At 41.1% G+C, this 16,142-nt stretch overlaps 1 protein-coding gene across 1 annotated transcript in view; it reads left to right on the top strand.

The window, feature by feature from the left end:
* Positions 1 to 16,142, top strand: part of impg2a (interphotoreceptor matrix proteoglycan 2a) — an 86,752-nt gene that overhangs the window by 21,894 nt on the left and 48,716 nt on the right. Inside the window, exons 4-7 of the mRNA XM_063049835.1 lie at positions 467 to 498; positions 617 to 640; positions 1,021 to 1,067; positions 1,967 to 2,025. Coding sequence (XP_062905905.1) covers positions 467 to 498; positions 617 to 640; positions 1,021 to 1,067; positions 1,967 to 2,025 — 162 coding nt within the window. The remainder of the gene's footprint in view (positions 1 to 466; positions 499 to 616; positions 641 to 1,020; positions 1,068 to 1,966; positions 2,026 to 16,142) is intronic.

Here is a 16,142-nt window from a genome sequence, read left to right as displayed (position 1 = left end):
CTGACCAAAACACATTCCTAAGCTAGTCCTATTTCCCTGTGTTTGGTTTATCTCCCTCTAAAATAGACTTATCCCACTTTATTCTCCCCATATTCCCATTAACTTTCCCCAGATTTTACTTATACACTAAGGGTAATTTACAGTGCTCACTGAACCCACAACCTACATGCCTTTAGGGATGTGGAACACCCAGAGGAAATCCATGTGGTCAGAAGGGGAGCATGCAATCTACACACACACGCTCATTGTCCAAGGCTAGGATCGAACCCAAATCGCTGGAGTTGTGAGACAGCAGCTGTGCCACTGTGTCACTAGATTGATTTGAATTTTCCATTTTCAAAATTAGCCTTAAATTTAAATTCTTTTTCATTTGTTGAAACACAATACCATTTATTGAATGGTTCAGTGATTTATGATTTGTATTGTTTTTCCTCTCATTCCACTGAGAACCTTATTTCCTCCCTAGAAAGTATCTCTACAGATGGAAAATGTGAGTAGGTAAGTAGATTTCTATAAAATACATTTTCCATTGTTGGCAGTATACTAAATTCTATCATTCAAGTTATGGATCAGTCTTCATGGAAAAATTAACCATATCTTCTCTTCTTTTTGTAAGTTCCGTCCTTGAAGATGTTTGCCCGTAAGTCCACATTTCATTCTGTGATTTAGAAATGTGCTTTGGAGAAATAATGTGTTTTTCTTTTTAAAAGATATGCAGTAGATAAATTGTTTTTCACTATTTGTAACATTAGTCACCCATGTTACTTACTGGCCCCAATTAAGTCAATGAATCAACTTTCAAGAAAGGAGCTCAGTGGGTCTCTAGAAATCAGAAACAAATATTTGCTCGTAATTTAAAGTACATGTTCCACTACGGATTTGTAATTGTACTTGGTGACATCAGGCAAAAGGACCAAGTCCTAAAGGATGAAATGGATATTGTCATAATGAAGTACATTGCACACTTGATTGCCCCTGTACATATGTGCAAATTGTTAAAATAGTTATTTTCTTTTCCAGTCTAACCACAAATGCAATACCAACAGAAGTAAACCCCACACTAGATGGTATGTACATTCTTTAGTCATCTTCTTGTTTTAAATTGCTTTAACAGTGAGACCTATAACAGTCAAAGTTATTTTCACTGAAGTGATGATAGCTGGGCCATCTCTCTTGAGATAGTTCTTTTTCTCTAGTATGATGCACTTCTTCTGGACCCCTGGTGGACTCTACTTCTGTAAATTCCGTTACAGTTCCTTCGTCCTTCTAGATTTCTTTAAGGGGATGAAGATGCAGGAACAACCATATTGATAAATCCTGTCCCTGACGTTTGGAGGTATAACTGGTGCAATAGCAAGGGTAAAGAAAATATTTACCAGACTGCTGTCAGGGAAAAGGAACAGAGGGGCTCGGATTATTCTCAAAATGGAGACGGTTAATTAGCGATCTGACAGAGGTGTACAAAATCATAATGAGTTTTGATTAAATAAGTAAAAACCTGATGAAAGTGGATAAACTAAAAATGATTGCCAAAGGAGCCAAAGCAAGCACAAGGATTTTTGTTTTCAAGTAGCAAATAGTTGTATTTTGCAATGTACTGTCTAAAGAGCTGGTGGAAGCACATTTAGTGCTAATTTTCAGCAATGAACTGGCTAAACTTTTGAAGGGAAACAGGGATGTTGAATAAGTGCTGTATATGAATACATGGACAGAGCAGAAGACTGGGTATTATGAGATAGTACCAACACAATAGACCAAATGGCCTCCCATGGTGGTATTCCATTCTATGAATCTACTATCAATTGATGTATGAAAGGTCTCTCTATAGCATTACATCTCAGAGAAAAATGTTCATTATTTGCTTTTGATATGCATTTATTTTCTGAACTAACTGATATTATGCAGTTGTACTCGTGTGAACTAATGACTTTAAAGGGGCCAAAAATTTAAAGTTATCTCTTTCCAGGTGCTGATGGAATTTTTGTCGATGGTATTACTGTCTCAGCAGAAGAAAATGAGAACACTGTAAGTCTTGTTTTAGCAGGTTTGGTATGTAGCTTTGGATTAGTATCAGAACTCATGTAATGTCAACATGATCAAAGCTCTTGATAGAAGACAGCAATTAACCCATGTTGGAAACATATTGTTTTCTGTTTATCCTTAAAATAGAACTTCTTGGGGCACAGCATGGTCTTAAAAGACTGGCAAAATTTTAAATGCGACATCAAAATTAGTGTCACACAATTCTTCAAATTGCTTTATGACATTACTCTTTACGATGGATCCTACAAAGAATGACACAGCTCTGCTCAATAACTAACCTATAATGAAAAAGTGAATTTTGCATTTTCTCAAAATGATGTCTTCAGCCAATACCCGGTAAGGAGCCTTGGCTGGACATTGACTACAGTCCACCATGTGGCACAGAAAAGGTGGGCTGAATGGCCCATTTGTCTGACATGTATTCTGTGTTCTGAGGCTTTCAATAGCATGAAGCCACTGGTCTCTTGGTTAGCTGAGAATTAAATGCTAAAATAACCAATCTTTCAGAACATTTACTACAGATGAATTCTTGTGCTGTAATGTTAAGCATTACAGTAAAACAGAATGAAAGTGATACGGATAGTTATTTCCTGATTCTGAAAGTTTTTTTTTAATTAACTCACTGCTTTAAATAAGCAATGAAGAAATAATCATAGACTTTCCTGTTATCAATATGAACGAGGGGAAATGTAGTTCGGGTCTTCTGAGCTACGACTGTGCAGTTTATCCCTTTTGTTTTTGGATGGACAATTTACATCATGGTAGTTCTTTTAAAAAGAAAAATAGGCAAAATGCCAATTGCCAGAATGCCATATATATTGTCTTTGTTTTTATTTTGCATTCCTTCATATTAGCAACACCACGAAGCCTGCAATCCCACATCCACTCCTTGCTTTCTCTATTACTTGTAGCGTGTCCTGGATTGCACAGGCAACCTTGATTAGTGTATTTCATCAGGATATGGCAAGTACTCTTTTCTCATCCAAAGCCTTAGAATAAACATTGCCTCAGACCATGGTTTAGGATATCAGGAGGTTTTATTAATAAGTAAAATGTCCACTGCAGAATTATAAAAGACACTCTCTGATAAAGTTGAGAATGGGAGAGGACTACAAAAGCCTAATTGTATTTTATTTGACTACTACAGTGCCTTTAAATGTACTCAAACACCCCGCCCCCCACTTGGAAGTTTTCATGTTTTATTGTTTTACAACATTGATTCACAGTGGATTTAATTTGGCTTTTTTTGGCACTGATCAACGGAATAAGACTCTTCCATGTCAAAATGAAAACAGATCTCTACAACGTAATCCAAATTAATTACGAATATAAAACACAAAATAATTGATTGCATAAGTATTCACCCCCTACAAGTCAGTATTTAATAGATGCACCTTTGGCAGTAATTACAGCCTTGCGTCTGTGTAGATTTGTGTGCTTTGCACATCTGGACTCTGCAATTTTTCCCCATTCTTTTTTACAAAACTGCAATTTTTCCCCATTCTTTTTTACAAAACTGCAATTTTCCCCCCATTCTTCTTTACAAAGCTGTTCAAGCTCTGTCAGATTGCATGGGGATCATGAGTGAACAGCACTTTTCAAGTCCAGGCACAAATTCCCTGTTGAATTTAGGTCTGAACTCTTACTTGGCCACTCCAGGACAATAACTTTGTTGTTTTTAAGCCTCCCCTGTGTAGCTTTGGCTTTCTGCTTATGGTAATTGTTTTGCTAGAAAAAAATCTCCTAAGTCACAGTTCTCTTGCAAACTGCATCAGGTTTTCCTCCAGGATTTCTCTGTATTTTGCTGCATTCATTCTACCTTCTTGCTTTCACAATTGTTCCAGGGCCTGATTCAGTGAAGCACCCCCACAGCATGGTGCAGCCATCAGCATACTTCTTGGTAGGGTGGTGTGTTTTTGATGATGTGTGCTCTTTTTCAACAGTGGCTTTCTCTTTGCCACTCTCCCATAAAGCTGTGATTAATGGAGCACCCGGACAACAGTTGTTGTATATGCAGTCTTTCCTATCTCGCCACTGAAGCGCGTAACTACTCCAGAGTTGTCATAGTCTCTTGGTGGCCTCCCTCACTAGCCCCCTCCTTGCACGATCACTCAGTTTTTGAGGACAGCCTGATCTAGGCAGATATACAGCGGTGTCATATTCTTTCCATTTCTTGACGATTGACTTAACTATACTCCAAGGGATATACAGTGACTTGGAAATTTTCTTGTAAACATCTCCTGCCTTATGCTTTTTAATAACCTATTTGCTGAGTTGCTTGGAGTGTTCTTTTGTCTTCATGGTGTAGTTTCAGTTGGACCTTCCAGGTGTATTTTTACTACAGTCAATTGAAACAATGTGACTGCACTCAGGTCTCCAAAAACAGATCTCCATTTAAATAATAACGTGATTTCTAAAACCAGTTGGTTGCACCAGCAATGATTAGGTGTGTCATATTAAAGGGGGATGATTACTTACACAATCAAATATTTTGCGTTTTATACTTGAAATTAATTTGGATCACTCTGTAGAGATCTGTTTTCACTTTGACACGAAAGAGTCTTTCTCTGTTGATCAGTGTCAAAAAAGTCAAACTAAATCCTCAGTGATGCAATGTCGCAAAACAATAAAACATGGAAACTTCCAAGGAGGTGAATACTTTTTATAGGGACTGTAGATTGGCAAATTGGCTTATAGTTGTCACATGTACTGAGGCAGAGTGAAAAACTTGTCTTGCACTCCATCCATATAGACATTTAATTATGACAGTGTATTGAGGTAGTGCAAGGAAGAGCAATAACAGAATGCAGAGGAGAGTGTTACTGTTAGAGAGGAGCTGTAATGCAGTTAGACAATAAGGTGCAAGGCCTTAACAAGGAGATTGTAAGGTCAAGAGACCATCTTTTCAGGCCAGGGGACTATTCAGTACTCTTATAACAGGCCAGAAGCCACTCTTGAGCTTGGTGGTACATACTTACTGGCTTTTATATCTTTGCCCAGTGGGAGTTGGGAGAAGAGAGAACGTTCATGGTAACTGTGGAGTTTGATTATGCTGGCAGCTTCACAGCTTCACCAAAGCAGTGTGAAATGTAGATTGGGTCCATGGAGTGGAGGCTGGTTTTTCCATGATGTGCCGGGCTGTCTCCACAAACTTCTGCAGTGTCTTGCAGCCCCGGGCAGAGTAGTTACTGTATCAGACCATCATGCACCTGGATAGGATGCTTTCTACGGTGCACTGATAAAAATTGGTGGGGTCAAAGGGTACATGCCAAAATTCTTTAGGCTTTTGGGGAAGTAGAGATGCTGGTGAGTTTTTTTGTCTGTGACATCTATGTGATTAGACTAGAACAGGCTATTGATGATATATGATAGGAAAATGATATGGTGATTGTAGGTACTTGAATCTGTCAGCACTGTTATGGTTGAGAGCATGACAATGTAGACTCAATCTTTTCAAAGTCAATGAGCTGCTGTTTTGTTTTGCTGATATTGAGGGAAAGGTTGTTGTCACGACACCCTATCACTAGGCTCTCTATCTCCTTTCCTATACCCTGAGATACAGCCCATTACTGAAGCCAAAAGAGCTATGTAGCCATGCAACAGGGAACTGATGTGAGGTTATCTGTTTTAGGTCTTTGCCCGTGTCCAATCACACCTTCATTACGTTTTCAAAACAATAAAAGTTTCACAGTATTTCAGCAGAAGACAAATAGAATAAATAAATTGTAAACTAAAAGTTAAGAGATCCTTAATATCATTCTTAAATGGTGTTTTGTTGTCACTGTGTTCCTTATAACACTTCCAGACATACTGATTTAATAGCACATCTAACTGAGCAGCAGATTCCATTGGCAACCATTGCATACCCACCCTGCACTGTTCAGCACGTTCCTTATTTCCACATCACTCAGTCTAAGGGAAATTCAGGAACGTTGTGAACTAAGGGGCAATGCCAAATGTTCTGAAGTTCACGTACCATCACAGCTGACCTCTCACTCCATCACTAGACTCACCATCAAGTTCAAAGATGGTTTCAGATCATACTGAGCTGAGGCACTGGATACATTTCATAACTTCCCCCGTCAAGTTTATGTTCTTCGTTGCTTGTGCATCTGTTTTCCGGAGGTACATCACAATATCACAATCTTAGATGTGCTTGCTATTTCAGCATCTCAGATGTTGACTTGTTTTGCTGTGGTTTTGGCTTCCCCTGGGGTGGTGGGGTGGAGATACGTCTCTACTAAAAGAGGTGTAAGGTGCTCCTCCCCTCCACTATCCTGTAGGTCACCCTTGAGCAGATGAGGGCACCTGCTTAGCAACATCCCCCCCCCCCCACAAACCCTGATCTGGGTCACATGAAGCCATGGCAGCTGGTGGTAGATGGTTATCTGAGCAGCCGGTGCAGATCACAAGTCCTGGTTATGTGACCACTGACGCCAGGCAGACAGTCTCTGAAGAGTATTGATAATGGCTAGGGTGACCTGTCCTGCAAAGACACTGAACAGAAGAAGAAAATAGCAAATGACTTCTGTAGAAATATTTGCCAAGAGCAATCATGATTATAGACCATGATTGCCTATGTAAAGAGTTATTCTCTTCACATTCCTGTCAACTACCATTCTCCAATGTATGGGTGGCAGTGTACAGTTGCTAGCTACCCTACAGATTCTCACATCATTGTGATTTGGGAGAAACCTGGAGTATCCAAAGGAAAGCCACAGGTAAAGTGTGAAAGTTCCACGTGGGCAGTGCCAGAACTCAGGATTGAACCTAGGTTGCTGTAACTGAGGAAGAGGCTCCACCAGCAGGTCCAGTATGCTGTCACAAGGGTCCTAATACTGCAGTTTTTTTCTGGAAGATGATAAACAGTGCATTCACTGTCTTTGCTCTAGTATATGTGTTAGCTTTAAGTGCCTCCCTCACTTCCTCTTAGACCAAGGGTTCCCAACACTTTTTATGCCATGGGCCCCTACCATTAACCGAGGGGTCCATAGACCCCAGGTTGGGAACTCCTGCCTTAGACTTTCTACTATTATTGGAATGCTCCAGACACATGTGCTTTAGATGCAAATGCTTTAAACCTGCCATCTTGCGTTAGAGGCTCCCAAGTTCCTCAAAATGGTTTTCCTCCTCCTGTGGACAGACTCAACTTTCCTCTTTTACTTTGTTTAGACCTGGTTCATGATACGCCTGTATTGTGACCACAGGAATTTGGCCCCTTCTTTCATTATCTCCCCAAGGATTGTCATGTGTTCTGACGTGAGGGATGAAAGAAAGCATGTACTTAGTCCTTTGGATCTTGTTAATATTTTCTGGTTTGGCTGAACTCCATCTGGTATGCATATCATTGAGAAGGGCTAGCATTGTTTCTCTCTTGATGCATTTATCAGTATTTAGCTTGAGCTCAAACTTTTTGCTTTCTTCAATGTACTTTAGAGATGACAGTTGTGAACCACATTGTTCTTTCCATGGGTATAAACTGTCCCAGCTTCTATTCCCTGGTGTCCTCTGAAAGTCAGATCTACTTTATGCTAAACACACCCTGGCTGACTGGAAAGCAACAGAGCAGCAACCTGCTCCATCTGAATAGTGTGCTAAATGTTGTCCACAGTGAAGATTCCACTTCAGGCTTCACATTCCATCTTGTTTCTGGCAACTGGCTTGCTAAAAACTTTCCCTCTGGCACAGCTGGTATGTTTGTCCCTGACTTAGGTTTGGCATTGTTATCCTTTGTTGGCCTGGTTCAAGTCATAGAGTGACTTATTTGTATAGCATGGAAACAAGCCCTTTGATCCAACACACCAACTTATCTACCAATGCTGACCCTGTTTTCCCCAGGTTGGCCCATATTCTCTATTTCTTTCCTATCCACGTGCCTGTCCATATGTTTATGTTTAATTCTGTGATTCTCCTCTGCCAGATTGTTCTGTATACCCACCAGATTCTCTTGAAGTATTACTCATCTCACCTTAAATCTATGTTTCTTGACCTCTTTACCCTTAGAAAAAGGTGGTAACAATCTACCCACAGCTTATCCAATCTGTCCTTGTAGTCAAAGTCCTTCATTCCAGGTAACATGATGAATCTCTTCTGTACACTTCTTAGCACTACTATATTCCAAGAAAGAAATGTGGTGAGAGTGGTGTCTTGATAGAAACATAGAAACATAGAAAATAGGTGCAGGAGTAGGCCATTCGGCCCTTCGAACCTGCACCGCCTTTCAGTATGATCATGGCTGATCATCCAACTCAGAACCCTGTACCTGCCTTCTCTCCATACCCCCTGACCCCCGTAGCCACAAGGGCCATATCTAACTCCCTCTTAAATATAGCCAATGAACCGGCCTCAACTGTTTCCTGTGGCAGAGAATTCCACAGATTCACCACTCTCTGTGTGAAGAAGTTTTTCCTCATCTCGGTCCTAAAAGGCTTCCCCTTTATCCTCAAACTGTGACCCCTCGTTCTGGACTTCCCCAACATTGGGAACAATCTTCCTGCATCTAGCCTGTCCAATCCCTTTAGAATTTTATACGTTTCAATAAGATCCCCCCTCAATCTCTAAATTCCAGTGAGTATAAGCCTAGTTGATCCAGTCTTTCATCATACGGAAGTCCTGCCATCCCAGGAATCAATCTGGTGAACCTTCTTTGTACTCCCTCTATGGCAAGGATGTCTTTCCTCAGATTAGGGGACCAAAACTGCACACAATACTCCAGGTGTGGTCTCACCGAGGCCTTGTACAACTGCAGTAGTACCTCCCTGCTCCTGTACTCGAATCCTCTCGCTATAAATGCCAGCATACCATTCGCCTTTTTCACTGCCTGCTGTACCTGCATGCCCACTTTCAATGACTGATGTACAATGACACCCATGTGTGTCTTAACAAGTGTGTCTTAACCAATATCTTGTACAGTGCAATATAATAATATCCCAGCCTATGAAGGCAAAGCCAGTCTTCACTACCTTAGCTTCCTGAAAATGACAGCATGGGTGGGTGTGAACTTGCATTCCAAAGTCCCTCTATGATTCCTGCCATATACTTTATATTATATAAATTTATTTTGAACTTTGAACATACATGTACTGTATACATCTGGCCAGTATGAGATGAGCCAAAATACATGACCTCAGCTTTGTTCAAATTAAATCCCACTCTAGCTGATGGATGTTCCTTTGTATCCTCCGGCAACCATCCCCGCTTTCCACAACTCTGCCAATTTTTGTGCTATCAGAAGACCACAGACATTCCGATACAATTGTCATCTGCATAAATGACAAACAGTGAAGGGAAGGTCCCAGCACCGATCCCTGCAAAACACCACTGGTTACAGATTTCCAGTCAGGAAAATGCCCATCCTCCACTACCCTCTGCCTCCTATCACTAAGTCAGTTTCGGTTCAGGAGGTCACGTGCCCTGACTTTTTGGACCAGTTTACCATGTGGGATCATGTCAAAAGTGTTGCTAAAATCAATGTACAGCATACCTACACTTTTGTCTTCATCAATTTTCTTAATAATGTCCTCAAATAACTGATTAGTGAGGTAGGATTTCCAATATACAAACCATGTTGGCTCTTCCTAATGAGTCCCTGTCTTTCCAAGTGATCATAAGTTCTATCTAAATTAATTTTTTTCCAGTAGCTTTCCTACTATTGCATGCTGGCTTTCATCAGTCACAGCATTGGGTATAGAATTTGAGATGTTATATTGCAGTTGCATAAGTCATTGGTGAGGCCACCCTTGGAGTACTGTGACAGTTTGGTCAACCTGTTGTAGAAAATATGTGGTTAAACTAACCCACCCATTTCCATTTTCAAGCAACACACATCAAAGTTGCTGGTGAACGCAGCAGGCCAGGCAGCATCTCGAGGAAGAGGTACAGTCGATGTTTCAGGCCGAGACCCTTCATCAGGACTGAATTTCATTTTCATCCAGGTCATTTATATACATCACTAATCACAGACTTCCAGCTAGAATAAGTCCCTTCAATCACTACCCTTTGTCTTCTATGGGCAAGCCAGTTATGAATCATTGATGCATGCTTAATAATCTCCTTGATGAGCCTTCCATGAGGGACATGGTCAAATGTCTTACTAAAATCCGAAGGTCGTGAGTTCGAGCCCCAGCCGATGCAGCGTGTTGTGTCTTTGAGCAAGGCACTTAACCACAAATTGCTCCAGTCCACCCAGCTGAAAATGGGTACTGGCAAAATACTGGGGATTAACCTCGCGATAGACTGGCGTCCTATCCCGGGGGGGAGTCTTGTACTCTCAGTCGCTTCACACCACGGAAACCAGCATAAGCACCGGCCTGATGAGCCTATAAGGCTTGGGACAGACTTTAACTTAACTTACTAATATCCACGTGGACAACATCCATAGCTCTACCTTCATCAATCACCTGCGTCACCTCGTCAAAAAAATTATATCATATTGGTAAGACACGACCTGTCCTGCTCAAAGTCATGCTGGGTCTCCCTAATTTGGCCATGGTTTTCCAAATGCTCATAAATCCTATCCTTAAGAATTCTCTCCAGTAACTTTCCTACCACTGACCCAAGACTCACTGGTCTATAGTTTCCAGGATAAATGGAACAACATTAGTCAAGAATCATTCTTGAATAATGGAACAACATTAGCTACTCTGGGACCTCATCTGGGGTTAAGGAAAACACAAAGTTATTGGTCAAAGTCCCAGCAATCTCTTCACTTGTCTCTCTCATTAACCTGGTGTATATCCTATCAGGCCCTGGAGACTTATCCACCTTAATGCTTTTTAAAAGACGCAATACTACCCCCTCCTTTACCTTGAAGTGCCTAGCATATCAATACTCTCGGCACTGATCTCCTATCCTCCACATCCTTCTCCTTGATAAATACTGATGTAAAGTACACTTCAAGGACTTCATCTACATCCTTTGCATCTAAGCAAAAGTTACCCCCTTTATTCTTGAATAGTCCCACCCTCTCCCTAGTTTATGCAGATCAACAACAGTAGTTTCTTCTCAAACTCGGGATAGAAGATCGTTCCTTTTCCTTGATGTTGGAACAGCAGATGACTTCTTTTACTATGTGCACCAATTTGATTCGAGTTAGCCCAAGTTGTGTAATTTTACATTCTTCGTATGATATGTTAATGGCGTGTTCATATCGACTGCTTCTCTGGAGTTTTGGAGACAGAAGAAAAACCCAATAGAAGTTTATAAAATTATGCAAGACATAGATAATATAAATAGTCAGAGCCTTTCATGCAGTGTAGAAATGTCTTTTTTTAAAATTTTATTTTTTTTATTTGGATAAGGAATTCACAAATATCATGTACTTTTTTCACACATATAACCTTTTCCATTTTTTTATATGTATAAAACTATAATTATTTATACATTTTTAAGTACACATTGAGATGATATAAAAGGAAAATAGACACTTAAATAGATAAAAACAACAGGAATTCTGCAGATGCTGGAAATTCAAGCAACATACATCAAAGTTGCTGGTGAACGCAGCAGGCCAAGCAGCATCTATAGGAAGAGGCGCAGTCGACGTTTCAGGCCGAGACCCTTCGTCAGGACACTTAAATAGATAATTATGTACTGTGGTAATTCTGATCTATTAGGCTAAGTAATGGTATTAGTTGTTAAGAAAAATGGTAATAATAGTTACCATATAACTCTTCTGGACCATTTCCACTGGTCCAAAATGTTGTATGTAAGCCTATGTAACAACCATTGTAGGTGTTTATATCCTAATTTGTTCATGCTTGCTCCTGCCCGCAGACATAATTATCCAATCCCTATGTACTTATTTACTTAATTTTTTCATTTTTTTATCCCTTTCCCAAATCTTTCCCTTTACTTGTGTTAATTCTCTATTTTCCAAAAGAAAACAAAAAAAAAGACATTTAGACTAGGGGTGCTTACGTTAGCAATATTACTGTGTTGATGAGAAGAGCAGTATAAATCATTAGGAGAGTCATCTAAAGTCTGCTCGCATTGGGGTTATATATTCAATCCATTTATTCCAGATTTGATAAAATTTTTCTTTTTGAATTCTCAGGGAGTAAGTCAACTTTTCCATTTTAAATATCTCCAAGATAATTTCGTGCCAATCTTCTAATGTAGGTGGTATTGGATTTAGCCACTTTCTAGTGATTGATTTCTTACTTGCCGCTAAGAGGGCCTGCAGCAACTTTATATCTTCCTTCTGTTCAAGAAACAATACATGCCCCAAATACAGCGTCTCAAAGTTCAGAGGTATCTGGGACCTAAGTACCTTAACTAATGTTCTATGAATACCTTCCCAATATAGACTTAATTTAGGGCAATCCCAGAAAATATGAAAATGATTTGCCTCCTTGGAGCCGCACCTTCTCCAATACGTCACATTTGTATCTTTATATTTTTCCTGATATGGGGTCTTGAAGTATCTTATAATGTTTTTCCAAAAATGTTCTCTCCAAGTCAAAGAATTAGTCGAGGACCATTGAAAACCGTAGATTTTCCCCCAAGCCTCCTCTGAAAGTACCAACACCGCTTCTTTCTCCCACTTCTCTTTAATATACAGTGTATTTACATTTTTAGCTTGGGAGAGTGCATTATATAATCGAGAAACTGATTTACTAGGTATTGATCTGCAAGCCGAATTCAGAATCTTGAAAAATTCTAATTCTACTGTTGATAGGTCTGCAGTGTAGAAATGTCAAGTACTAGTTGTACACAAAGTACGGAAGGAACTTGTCAGGTCAGACAGCATCTATGGACAGTAATAAGTAGTTTTGGGCTGAGATGTCAATGACTTGGATGATGGAATTGATGGTTTTATTACAAAATTTGCAGACGATACGAAGATAGATGGAGGGGCAGGTAGTTTTGAGAAAGTAGAGAGGATACAAAAGGACTTAGACAGATCAGGAGAATGGGCAAAGAAGTGGGAGAAGGAATACAGTGTTGGAAATGCAGTTTCTAAATGGAGAGAAAATTCAAAAGGGACCTGGGGGTCCTTGTGCAGAATTCCCTAAAGGTTAATTTGCAGGTTGAGTCATTGGTGAGGAAGGCAAATGCAATATTCACATTCATTTTAAGAGGACTAAAATATAAAAGCAAGGATGTAATATTGAGACTTTATAAAGCACTGGTGAGGCCTCACTTGGAGTATTGTGAGCAGTTTTGGGACCTTTATCTTAGAAAGGATGGGCTGAAGCTGGAGATTGTTCAAAGGAGGTTCACAAAAATGATTCCAGGATTGAATGGCTTCTCATATGAAGAGTGTTTGATGGTTCTGGGTCTGTATTCACTGGAAATTCAGAAGAATGAGGGGTGACTTCATTGAAACCTATTAAATGGTGAAAGGCCTTGGTGGAGGTCGCTCTCATGTAGCACAGCTCCCTCTTGAACAGATTTCCTCCAGGTGAATCTGTGGAGTGCAGTTTTCCCATTTTTTAGATGTAATGTTGAATTTCTTCAGATAGATTTTGATGTCACCAGGGGCTTGCTGACCTTCCTTCAACTGGGAGCAGAGCTTTGAACAGCATCCAATCGGAGAGATCGGAAGCTTGAGAAGACGTAGCTCACTCAGGTTCGCCGATTGAATAGAAAAGGCAGCAACTTGCAGTAGTTTGGAGCTTTGAACAGTGGCCAATCAGATTTTGGGATTGATTGGCAAGAGAAATTAAAGTAAGGCAGGGGCAAGCGGAGCGGCTGTTGTTGGAGTGGACGGATCAGAGTGGGGACTTTGAGGCTTTAGCTCATTGAGGCTTCAGTCAGAGAAAGTGATGGCTTTAGGTAGAACTCCCACCCCTGCCCCCCATACAGTTTATTGCTCTTCCCTGTTTATATTTGCTCTCAAATGTTCTTATTGTGAAGCAACATCAGTTAACCACAACCGACAATGTCCTAAAGTACAATGCTTCTTTTGTCTTTTCTTTCTCCTTGTTTATATTTGCTAAGTAGAGACACCAGGCAGGATAGTGTAAAGCTCCTCTTGTTGGATGTGGGAAGGCAGGGAGACCTCCAGTATCCCTGACCACTACAACTATGAGAAATACTTCCAGCTGCAGCTTCTAACAAACCACGTTAAGAGTTGGAGCTGGAAGTGGATGAACTGCAGATCATTCGGGAGGCTAAAGAGGTGATAGATAGGACACATAGCAGGTAGTTACACCCTAGGTGCAGGACAGAGGAAACTGGGTGACAGTCAGAAAGGAGAAAAGGGTTAAACAGCCAGTGCAGAGTACTCCTGTTGCCATCCCCCTCAACAACAGGTATTTCACTCTGGATACATTTGGGGGGATGGTGGAAATGACCTAGCAGAGGAAAGTCACAATGGTCAGGTCTCTGGCACTGGGTCTGACTCTATGACTCAGAAGGGGAGAAGAGACGAGCTGTGGTGATAGGGAATTCCATAGTTAGGGGAACAGAAAGGAGGTTCTATGGCGAGGTCAAGATTCCCGGATGGTATGCTGCCTCCTGGGTGCCAGGGTCTGGTGTTATCTTGGATCGAGTCTTCAGCATTCTTAAGTGGGAGGGTGAACAGCCAGAGATCATGGTCCATATCGGTACTAATGACATGGGTAGAAAGAGTGACGAGGTTCTGCAAAGGGAGTTCAGGTGCGAAGTTAAAGGGCAGGACCTCCAGGGTTGTGATCTCAGGACTGCTACCCTTGCCATGTGCCAGTGAAGCCAAAAACAGGAAGATTATACAGTTTAACACCTGGCTAAGGAGTTGGTGTAAGAGGGAGGGCATAAGATTTTTGAATCATTGTGTTCTCTTCCAGGGAAGGTGGGACCTGTACAGAAGAGATGGTTTGCACCTGAACTGGAGGGGGACTAATATCCTAGCAGGACCATTTGCTTGTGCTGCATGGTGGGATTTAAGCTACAATTGCAGGGGGATGGGAACAGAGGGCCAGAACAGTTAGTGGAGAGGTTGTGGAGGCAGACGTTGTGAAGACCTCAGGCAAAGTCAGGAACCAAAAGGTTGAGTGTGGTGTGACAAATGTCCCCGGCTTATATCTTTAATGCAAGAGGTAGGAAAGGCATATGAGCTCAGGGTATAGATCAACACATGCAATTATTATATTGTGGTCATTAAGTGAGACTTGGTTGCAAGAGGGGCAGGACTGGAAGCTCAATATTCCAGGGTTCTGTTGTTTTAGATGTGACAGAGTGGGAGGGATTAAAGGAGGAGGGGTGTTACTGGTCAGGGAAAATGTCATGGCAGTAATCCATCAGAACAGACTGGAGAACTTGACTAGTGAAGCGTTATGGGTGGAACTGAGAAATAGGAAAGTTATGACCATGTTAATGGGGCTATATTCCAGACTGCCCAACAGTGTGAGGATTTAGAGAAGGAAATTTGCAGAAAGATTGCACTGCTGCAAGAAACATAAGGTTGGTATAGCAGGTGACTTAACTTTCCACATATTGAGTGGGACTCCCATACTGTAAAAGGGCTAGATGGGATAGTCTGTCAAATGTGTTCAGGAACGTTTCCTCACTCAGTGTGTAGAAGTTCCAGTGAGAGTGTGCGATACTTGATCTGCTATTAGGGAATGAGACAGGGCAAGTGACAGAAGCTTCTGCAGTGATCGCAATGCCACTAATTTCAAAGTAAATGTGCAAAAGGCTAGATCTGGTCTGCAGATTGCGATTCTAAATTGGAGAAAGGCCACTTTTGATGGTATCAGAAAGGATCTGGCAAGAGTAGATTGTGTCAGGCTGTTTTCTGGCAAAAGTGTACTTGGTAAGTGGAAGGCCTTCCTGAGTGAAATTTTGAGAGTAGAAAGCTTGTATGTGCCATTCAGAGTGAAAGGTAAAGATAAGAGGTGTAGAGAGATAACTCTGCTAGGTCATTTCCTCCTCCCCCAACTGTATCCAAAGTGGAATACCTGTTGTTGGCTACAGGGGTACTCTGCATTGGCTGTTTAACCCTTTTCTCCTTTCTGACTGTCACCCAGTTTCCTCTGTCCTGCACCGAGGGTGTAACTATCCGCTATGTGTCCTATCTATCACCTCTTTAGCCTCCCGAATGATCTGCAGTTCATCCAGTTCCAGCTCCAACTCTTAACGCGGTTTGTTAGAAGCTGCAGCTGGAAGTATTTCTC

Source organism: Mobula hypostoma, chromosome 6, assembly GCF_963921235.1.
Source record: "Mobula hypostoma chromosome 6, sMobHyp1.1, whole genome shotgun sequence".
NCBI classification, from domain to species: Eukaryota; Metazoa; Chordata; class Chondrichthyes; order Myliobatiformes; family Myliobatidae; genus Mobula; species Mobula hypostoma.
Note: the sequence above shows the minus strand (reverse complement) of the source record. Positions and strands in the feature narration are given on the sequence as shown.